Source organism: Hipposideros armiger, unplaced genomic scaffold, assembly GCF_001890085.2.
Source record: "Hipposideros armiger isolate ML-2016 unplaced genomic scaffold, ASM189008v1 scaffold_748, whole genome shotgun sequence".
Taxonomy (NCBI): domain Eukaryota; kingdom Metazoa; phylum Chordata; class Mammalia; order Chiroptera; family Hipposideridae; genus Hipposideros; species Hipposideros armiger.
In genome coordinates, this window is record NW_017732098.1 from 393774 (window position 1) to 404030 (window position 10257).

General features: G+C 54.8%; 1 protein-coding gene across 1 annotated transcript in view; it reads right to left on the reverse strand.

Moving 5' to 3' along the window:
* DNAH1 (dynein axonemal heavy chain 1) overlaps positions 1 to 10257 on the reverse strand; it is a 75587-nt gene that overhangs the window by 64953 nt on the left and 377 nt on the right. The window contains exons 2-6 of the mRNA XM_019628111.1: positions 6227 to 6602; positions 5086 to 5158; positions 3078 to 3252; positions 2485 to 2641; positions 1463 to 1595 (exon numbers count right to left, since the gene is read on the reverse strand). Coding sequence (XP_019483656.1) covers positions 1463 to 1595; positions 2485 to 2641; positions 3078 to 3252; positions 5086 to 5158; positions 6227 to 6568 — 880 coding nt within the window. The 5' untranslated portion in view covers positions 6569 to 6602. The remainder of the gene's footprint in view (positions 1 to 1462; positions 1596 to 2484; positions 2642 to 3077; positions 3253 to 5085; positions 5159 to 6226; positions 6603 to 10257) is intronic.

Consider the following 10257-nt stretch of genomic DNA (forward strand, 5'->3'; position numbering starts at 1 on the left):
GATGAGTAAAGGAGGTTGCTGTGGTATACCTCACTGGCTTTGGTTATGTTTTGCTCTTTTCCCTTCCCTTCCTAGTAAGTTTCCTTTTTGAAAATGCTGACCTTGTCTTGGCACAGATTAGAGAAAAAGATGTCACAAGAAGCCCCCAGCAGAAAATGAGAGTTCTCTGGCAGAAACACTCCCTGCCAGACCCTCCCCCACTGGCACTACCACCCAAGGCTAGGGCCCATGTGTAGGGGTACAAACAGAAGCACTCTGTGGAGGCTGGTACTTGGTGCATTTAAGGTTAATACAGCTCAAAACGTTCTGGTTTTATCACCAGGAATTGGAGATCTGGGAACAATTGAGTTAAATTATTTTTGCAATTAAGTCCAAAGTAAAGGGAACAGTCTGGGCTTCTTGTCTAGTTCAGAGAAATTGATTCCAGCATTAACCTGATTTTAAATCGAAACATAAACTTAACAGTGTGCTCAGTGGACTCACCATGGGCCCCCTGGAGGCTGAGCAGTCTTAAAATCAACATGGCTCTCACAATCCTACCTGCCACCTGGGCGCTGGCCCACCTGGCCCACTCCTTGCTCCACGGTGACTTGTCCAGCCACTGGGCAGGGAGCAGTGCATCCCCCAGCCCTGCACAGGGGCATGGCCACCTCCAACCTTCAACCCCATGACCCAGGCCTTCCTGGATGCCTGCACAGAGATCAGCCATGCAGGCCGGGGTGGCAGCCGTGGAAGCTCACCCTGGCACTGTTCCTAACAGCAGGAAACTGTAGAGAGCCTCCACGGCCCCCAGGGCAGAGCTGGGGCCAAAGGAGAGGCTGACACAGACCAGGTGGAGCAAACCTGAGCATCAGTGCGAGTATGTGTGTGGAGGGATGCAATAATGGTTGCAAATGGGTGACACTAGGGGTGAGTGTGTGTTTATATGATAAAAATGTGCATATGAGTGTGGCTGTATGTGTTTATGAGTGTGTGGGATGGTGTGTGTGCCAGAGAGCGTGCTTGTGAACATATGTGATGGTGTGTATGTGTGTTTGCAAGCGTGTGAGTGTGTGTGATAATGTGTGTATTGTCACATAGAGGTGAAAGCCAAGAGGCCACAGTTAGAGCTGGAGTGATGGTGATTTCTAAATGGTGAGATGGGAGGACTTGAACTGTGCCCCTTGTGCACATTTGAACATCTCCAACAAACCTGTATTTTTTTATTACCAATAAAAAAGGTTTTTTAAAACACTAGACACCATCCAGCTGTCCCTTCCCCAGCCCTCCCAACAATGTCATCACTGGTCCCTGCATTTCCTGCCTCTGTGTGGTCAGCCCCTTGGCCTGTATCCCAGCTGGGAGGCCTCAACTCCCAGGGCTGCCAGGCCCTAGGGCAGCCCAGGAGTCCATGGCAGGGCTGCTGCTGGAATGGGATGATGCTGACCAGGGCCCTTCCCCCACCCAGGCTGGCCCTGCTCACCATGTCCCAGAAGGTCATCGGTAGGCAGGAGGGCTTTTCCTGGGACTGGTCTCCTGTACTGAGACCCTGGCTCCAAGCCCATGTCGATCCACTCGCTGGGAGTCCGGCAGTCAAATTCCTCATTGTCAAACACCTGGAAGGAGATCGCAGCCATTGGGAGGAGGCGGCTCACCCTGGCGGGCCAAGCAGGCTGGGTGCGCCGGAGGATGGGGCTGCCTACGTAGGCTCCTCCCCAGGTGCAGGAGCTGAGCCCCTCCTCTGCTGCTTCACTTTGTGAAGCCCTGAATCCCTGTCCAGCCCAGCCACCCTGAGGTTCAGGGAGCGGGGTACCTGGGGACTCAGAGCAGAGTATGGGCTCTTTCTCCCACTGCCCAGGAGCATCCAGCTTAGGCCTGAGGGCAGAGGTGGCCCTTGGATTTTCCCACCCAGACTCGGAAATGATGGAGATTTAGGGTTGTCAGGAGGCCCCCCCTCAGTAGGGCGATGTGCACATGGATTCGGCTCTGCCTCCCCACAGGGACCACCAGGCAAGAGCCACTCGGGGCCATGGAGGGGAAGGGTGGGGGGTGGTGAGAGCCAGAGCAGGCTATCCTTCCTCTTTCTCCTCCCGGGACCCAGTGTCCCCACTGAGATCCTGAAGGGGCTGCAATGACTCCCTCCTCCACTCCCAGTCTCCCCATCTTGGGAAGCCCAGAACAGCGGTCAGGGAGGCCTGTACATACTCCACAGTCCAACCAGGCTGCTGCTTGGTGCCTGTGGGGGGTGGGGGGGGGCAGGAGCAGGCACACAGGCTGCCTACGCTCCCAGGGAAGCAGCAGAGAATCAGCACCCCAGGGGTCCTGGGGCCCCTCCTGTCCCAGCCTAGGATACTTGAGACCTCAGGGGGCTCCAGTTATGCAGTTTCCCTATTTAACAAGTAAGCGCCTGTGATTGGCGTGGGGTCCCCCTTCCAGTCTGACCCCTCAGCTGAGGTCCTGCACCCCCACCCCTGACCACAGGACCCCCATGGAAGTTGGGCTCACCTTCAGTGGGAGATAGATGGGAAACAGCGGGTCGTGGCCCTGCTCGATGGTCTGGGGGTGGTTGAGGTCTGGGTGCCTGGGCATGAGCTTGTTGGAGTCAATGCCCTCGCTGGCCAGCAGCTGCTCGATGTCCAGGCTTAGGTATAGCCGCTTTCTCCTGGCGAAGGAAGACGAGGGGAATCTCATGACGGCTGGTGCGAGGTGGCTTCATGGGTGTCAGCAAAGGCCCACGGGGTTGTGGGGTAGGGGTGTGGCTCAGGGAGCCCTCCAGGGCCCTCTGCCCTCCTGGGACTCATCAGGAAGGGGTAGGGTAGCTGGAACGGGTGTGCTGGGATCCAACTGCCCTTGTGTCTTACGGGGCAGTTCTACTATATTGACCCACATGTCACCCTCCTGGATTCCATGGCAAAAAAGCAATTTGTTCCTATTAAAAGACCAAAGGGCTAGAGGATTTGATTTGAACACTCGCACACAGGCCCAGTTTGGTAACTTCTGCCGTGGGGATGGTCACTGATGGCCTGCTGCCCCTCACCCCTTAGTTGGGCACCACCACCTCCTGGAGGACAGGCCTCCCACAGTCCACCATGCTGTACCTCTCAATCTCAATCTTGCGGGGACACTGGCCTGGCAGCACCAGGTAGGGCACCTGCACCTTGGGCTCATAGGCCTGCAGCGGGAAGTCAGCACGGGTGAGCAACTGGGTGGTGGGCCCAATGCGCTGCTGCTCCAGGTGTTCCTCGAAGTCCTCAGGAACCGCAAAGGTTCTGACTGCAGGGGGAGGAAGCGGCAGCAGCTGCAGAGGCTCAGGCCAGGGCCCAACCCCAACCCCTCAAGACGAAGCACAGGCAGGTACCAGGCAGTGGTGGGGAGAAGCCAGATGTGGCAGCAGGCACCCAAGGGACCGGGCCCTGTTCTGGTCCTGCCCGGAGCCAGCATGCTCCATCTATCCCCTCCATGCTACCCATGACCCCAGCACCAGTGGCCACTGTTCAGGCCAGGTGCTAAATCAAACTACCAGTGAGGATGACAACTGAAGAGGAAGGCAAACTGGTAACTCCCTGCACAGCTGAGGTGGGTTCTTGCCACCCTTCCCCCAGACGCCCCTCAAGCATATCAGAGTCTGAATGCCATTCTCTCCCTGGGACCATCTGCAGACTCAAGGCATCATGGATACTGTGGGATCAGGGGCCCTACCACTTGGATCCTGGGTACCTTCAAGTCACAAAATGGCCACCCCTACTTAGACAACCAGGGCAGACAGAGGCTTTCATTCCAGCTCTGCGGGGAGGGGAGCTGGTGGACAGAGTCCCATGGATAGCATGACGATTTCCGTTTGCCTGGGAGTGAGGGGTTGCCCAGGACTCAGGCTGTTAAGTGGAAAGAAAAGTCCCAGGAAAACTGAGACCACACAGGTGGGAAATGGGATGTGAGAATGAGGTTCGGAGATGAACCAGCCTCCCCAGAGGTTGGATGGGCACAGGACAGCTCAGTGATAGCCCCCCTCTACTCTCCTGGGAGGCCCTGGTGACCCCTTTGGGTCTCACCACCTCTTTTGGGTCCAAAGTATCACATTGCAGGAGGGCCCACCTTGGGGATACACTTTGGGGCCCGAGAGAAGCCTCCAGAGGCCACGCACCTTCAGCTGAAGTCCATTCTCTCCCCAGAACTGCCAGGTGCTCAGGGAAACGCACAGCACCAAAGAGGCCTGACCAAGACGGCAGTTTTCAGACCTCTAGTCACCTGTTCTTGAGCCTGTGGCTCCGTGACACCATTCTACTCTCAGTATTGTATACTGTAAGACTATTGAACACAATAGTCTGGATCCTCAAATCACAGCACCATTGAACATGCATGCGATATTTCCTGTGCCACTTTTCGGGGGTTCACAAACCCCATGAGGCCCGTAGTCCCTGAGAGAGCTCATCTGGGTAAGGCCAGCAAAGAGCCAGACCGCTCCTGGGGTTGGAGAGGGGAGGCAGACGGCTGGGATATAGAAGGGGGAGTCCAGTCTGCCCGCCGGGTAGGAGGCCCCCACCTAACTCCTCACTGTCACTCAGGGCCCCATCCTGCTCGCTGCTTCTCCTGGAGCCACCGTATTCTTCCCTTTGCCACTAGAGACTACCCCACTCCTACAGACCTGTCCCAGTCCTTACAAGACTCATCACCGAGACTGAGAGCAGAGTCCTTCCTCCTCCAGCAAACATCTCCTGGGTGCTTTCCTGTGCCAGGCCCTGTTCCAGGTCCTGGGGACTTGGCAGGGAACAGCTCAGACACAGTCCTGGGCTCCTCCAAGCCCCATTCCAAGGGAGGCAGAAAATATACCCTGACCATCCCAGCTTGGTGCAGGGAACTGGAGACCTGGCCCTCAGCAGCCCCAGCCCACAGTGGTGTCCTTGTCACAGCTCTGCTAAGTAATGATAAAGCAATTGTGGCTCACCGAGCACTCACCCTGAGCTGGGCCCTTGCAGAGCACTGTATCTATGGTGACCCCATTTTACAGTAGAGGAAACTGAGACCTTCGGTCAGGAAGAGACAGTTTCCCTGAGGCTAGAGGTCCCGCTTCTAAAAGCACCTGCCCACCCAGCCCTCCTGAGCACTGACCTTTTGGGGTGAACTTGTCAAGGTCGGCCTGCCGCAGGAGGTTCTGGTTCACGCAGGGGCCACGGCATACTTCCTAAAATCAAACCCCTGAGCCCTGAGTGGGGCGTAAATATCCCGGGACAGGCAGGAACTGAGGGACCCCAACACCAGGTGTCTCCCCCCAGGTCCACCAGGGAGCACCCCAGGGACATGGGGGTGGAGCAGAACCAGTGAGTTTGCATAATCCCTCATTCAGAGGCTATGGTGGGCCACAAGCTGCGTCCACCTGGGACACCCCTGGCCCTAACCTGTACTGGTCCTGCACTCCTCACTCGGAGAATACTCCCGGTGTGTGTCCAGGTGCTGAGCCACAAGACAGAGGTACTGCAAGGCCAGTAGGGGTCTCCGTGCGTACCTCCCTTCCCAAAGGCCACCCTGGCACTCCGGGAACAGTGGGTTATCAGTGGGTCCTTGTCCTATCTCTCTTGGCTCTTCCTCTGCCTAAAACTTTCTGAAGGCTGTCTTATACCTACATCCCTAGCTAGCCCCTCTCCATCTTCCCGCTGCCCCAATCTCCCCTTTCTCCCCTCACAGTATAACCTCCTCCGTCATATGGGCCATGGGCTCTGTCAGGGACCCCAAGCCTTTGTATCTTTTGTTCCCCCTGCCTGGGATACGCCCCTCAGTCCCTATCTTACCATCTTTTAGATCTCAGCAATATGCCACCTCATTCAAGGACCCCTCCCAAACCAGAGCTGGGAGGTGAGGGGGGTGGAACTCCCCCATCAAAGCCATTGCCCCATGACAATAGAGGCATGGATATTTCATCTTCGCTGTCTCTAGTGCTCAGTCCAGGGCCTGTCACACAGCAGGTGTTCAGTAATCAATTGTTGAACGAATGACCAGAGAGATGGATAGATAGATGGATGGTCAGAGGATGGATGAAAGGGTGGATGGGTGGGTGGATGGATGGATGGACAAATTAATAGACAGATAGATGGATAGATTAGTGAACAAATAGATTGATGGAAATATGGATGGATGAATGGATGAATAGATGGATGGAAGGAAGGATGGATGGATGAAAGGATGGAAGGAAGGATGGGCAAATGGAACCTATAAGGAGGGCTCAGGCTTGGTAGGGCATGGCTGCCACACTCACCCCAAGTTGATCCAAGGTTCCAGGGCTGAGAATATCAGAGTAAAACCCACGCTGTTTCATCAGTGGGTACTTCTTATCATTGTTTGTCAGGGGCAACTTCTGGGGCTGCCCTAAGTCTGAGACCATTGGTGGTAGGGCCAGGGGAAAGGCTGGGGGCTTGGGGTCAGGGCTTGGAGGAGGCGTCCTGGGCCCAGAATCTGATCTCTGAAGAATCCTCCTCAGGTTGTGCTCTAGGCCTGCATGAGTTCTCCTCAGACTATCCTCTTCTCCCCCAGAACTGCTGCACTCCGGGCCCTGAGGGGCCCTTCCTGGGCTGCAGTCTTCTCTGTTAGGTTGTTCCATGCTGCTTTTCAGGGCAATGCCCCAGCCAGAGCTCCTAGAAGAAGATATCAGCATCACTGGGCCCTTGCCAGCCTCTGCTTAGTCCCCAGGGGCACCATGATACAGGATGCCTTATCTGCCACCTGCAATAAGCCCAACCCCCTATCCATGGATAAGGGAAGAGGGAGAGGGGGCAGGTAGTGGCCTCCCCTTAATCTGGGCAGACACAGGAGATAGGAGGCCTTCCCTGCATGCTTCATTGAGAAATGAGCCCCCAGAGTTAGGGCTGAGTGAGGGGAGTCTGGGAAGCTCTGAAAATGCTCCCACCCCGGTGCATCCTTTGGCACTTTCCCACCCCATCTCCTCCATGTTAGAGAGCAAGACCTGGCTTCTCACAAGGGGAGACAAAGAGGGTGGCCCAGAGCTCACTCACTCAACAAAAGGCCCTTTTAGCTTTCACCCAGAGGCAGACTTGGTTTCCCCAGCCCAGCCCTGCTGGATGCTCTGCCTCTCCCCACATGGGGCACTGGGCAATGTCCTGCCTCCCCCACACAACCTGACCCCCGCCCCCAACCACACCCCAGGAGCCAGAGGGCTAAATGGCCTCCACAGAGTGATCTGGACCCTCTACTGGTCCACAGATCCTGCTGCCAGCAACTGTGCTCAGGGTCGGCCCACATTAGGAAACATACACCCTCCTGTCTCCCGAAAGGGAGCAGCAGATGTGCCACTGGTTTGTGTGCTCTTCCTCCATCCCAAGGTCAAGGTTGTGCAGAGTTTTCATTGAGGGGTGAGCAAGACCCTGCCAAGACACTATTTCTTTTTCTACCTCAAAATGCATCACAAGGGGAACAAACTCCTTGGTCAGGGGAGCATTATAAGAAATTGGACAGGGCCGGCTGAGTGGTGCAATGTTTAAGAACTGGCTTGGGACGCCAGAGGGCCCCGGTTCGGATCCCACATATGAGGGCCAGTGACACTGCCCTCTACAGCTAAGATGCTGAACAACAGCTCAACCTGGAGCTGGGCTGCCGTGAGTCGCCGGCGACGGTGTAGGCTGCAGACCCTATGGCAGTGGGTTGCCATGGGCTACCGTATGTAGCCAGCAGCCAGTGTGAGCAGCCAGCAGCCACCGTGAGCAGCCGTCTAGAAGCCGGCGACTGATCTGCCTCGCCAGGGAAGAGTGCAATGATGGTGCCAACTTGGGCCAGTGAAGCAACGTCCTCCACAACTAGACTGAAGAACAAAACGACAGCAACTTGTCTGTTCCCCTTCCCCCAATTCCCCAGCACTGTTCCCATCCCCCCAATTCCCCAATAAAAAAATAAATAAAAGAAAGAAAGAAAGAAGAAAGAGAAACTGGACAAAGGTATGTGGGAGAGGAGGTTTTCATGTAATGCTGATACAAAAATAAAAATGGAGTAAGTCAACAATCATCGCAATAAAAATTTCAATAAAAAAGGAGGCATATTAACAAAAGGAAATAGGGGCCTGGCCCAAGTAATACCCCTCCCTCTGCCCCCTCCCATTCCCCACCCGCTGCATGCTGGGATGAGGCAGCCAGGAGCCAGCAGTACAGGCCACTCTTTTGAATGGGTGTCCTGTGCTCCATCATCTCCATTTTAGCTGCTGATGGGACTGGCTGGTGTAGACCTTGTGTTGGGTCATGGCAGGGGAATCTTCCCTAAACTGACCTGAAAGGGCAACGGGCTGTCTAGAGAAAGCTCCCCAGCAACGCCGCAGCAGCCTGCAGCTGCTGAGTCCATTTCTAAGAAAGGGGTGGTAAGTTGGCAAGACCACTTGAGGGACTGTGAAGGGCAGATGAGGCTCTGGCAGGAGGCCCTAACTTTGAGCCCAAAGTCTGACCAGCTTCTAGCCGTCAGGCGTGTCCCACCAGAACTCGGCTCCCTGAATCCACTCTCTGGTGGTCAGCTGCCTCCCAGGGCAGGTGCTGAAAACAATACTAAGCTTGGTCCACTTGTCTGACAGTCACCAGCCCTTCCCAGAGCACCCTGGAGAGAGGACTCACTGGGGATCAGCCCCATAATGGCTGCAAACCTATGGCTGTCTGTCTGCCCCATCTTTGAACAAAATCAACAAACAGAGCAAGCCTTGGAAAAGCCAAGGTTCCAGGTCCACAGGAAAGCACTCCATCACATGGTTTCCCCAGCTCTCAAACGGGCTTGAATATGCCGGGCTGCTTCACTGGTATGTTACAACGATTGATGGAGAGAACAGATGCAGAAATGTCCAGGAAACCGCAGTGTTGCTGGGGGCAAAAGAAGTCTGTGATAGGGGAATTTGCTGCCTCTGTGGGCCATTTCCCTCTGAGCAGGTTGGCAGTGGGGACATGCAGCCAGGCATGTCCCAAGACGGAAGGCGTGAGAGTGAGCCGCTAACCCAGAGTCCTGTTTCCTCTCTGTCCCTCAGCACTTCACAAAGATTGACAGCTCCCTACCAGTCCCCACCCCAGCTCTGGGCACAATGCCAGTGTGCACAGGACATGTGACAGAGAGACAGGCAGAAACACCTCTGTCTCCTGTCACAGCCCCACAGGAGATGGCAGCCTCTGCATGAGCATCCTCCCTCATTTGTGTGAGGAAACTGGCAGGTAAGATGCCAGGGGTGGCCCAGTGTTGGGAATGGGGAATGTTATTAAGGGGCTTAGATGTAGTTCACACATCATCTCATTTAAACCTCTGAGGTGGGAACTGAGATGATCCTCGTTTCTCAGAGGTGGGGAAAACAAGGCTCAGAGAGATTAAGTGACCTGTGCAAGGTAACACAGCCAGCAAGAGGCACAGTTGGAATTTGAACCCAAATATTCTTTCTCCCCAGTTAGATCACCTGGGAGCCCCATTGGCTTAAGCTAGAGAAAGCTTCAGGTTGGGCTCACTGACATTTAACCCCATGTGACCCAACCACCCACCAGGCACTGGGTTGGATGGATACAGATAAACAAGGGTATTTGAAACGCACAGCAGGTACTACTATCACCAGTCCACAAACAAGGAAACTAAAGTCTAGAGAAGTTGAGAAACTTGCAAAGGACACAGCCAAGAACTGGCAGAGCCAGAGTGGCAACTGAGGACTTCACCTCTGACTAACCCAAAGGTCCATGTCCCTAGCTCCACAACAGTGGCTCTCAAACTATGTACCAAGGAACCGTGAGGTTCTGGAAAGCTGAGTGCCTGTGGGGTGAGGGGGGCCTAAGCCACCCACCCAATTCAACAAGGACCATGCATACCAGGGTTCTCTGTGAGAGCTCCTTTGACAAACTGATCTGTGGCTTAAGGGATTTTGGAAGTCTCTGTCCTTGTGGGGCTACCTGGCAAACAACACTGTGGGTGCTAATAACCCCCACAAGCTTGGGGTTCTCTCCATCTTTTTGGAGCACCCACCTGAAACGACACCCCTCTATGTTCCCACAGCTGTCTAAGGCTCCTCCCTCCAGAGAACCTCTCCCCTAGCTGGGCATGAGAGCTGCAAATTGAGGAATTTTCAAGTAACATTGATCTCCAGAACCTTGGCACCATGCACGGGACTGACACAGGCTTCACACACACTCAGGTGCCTAGAAAGTATTTGCCTAATAATGTGTGAATGAATCAATGAATGAATCAATGAATGAGGTGAGTAAAAGGAGGCAAATTGATCTCTATAATAACTCATGAGATGGGTGCAGCAGTACTCTGCCAATTTATAGGTGG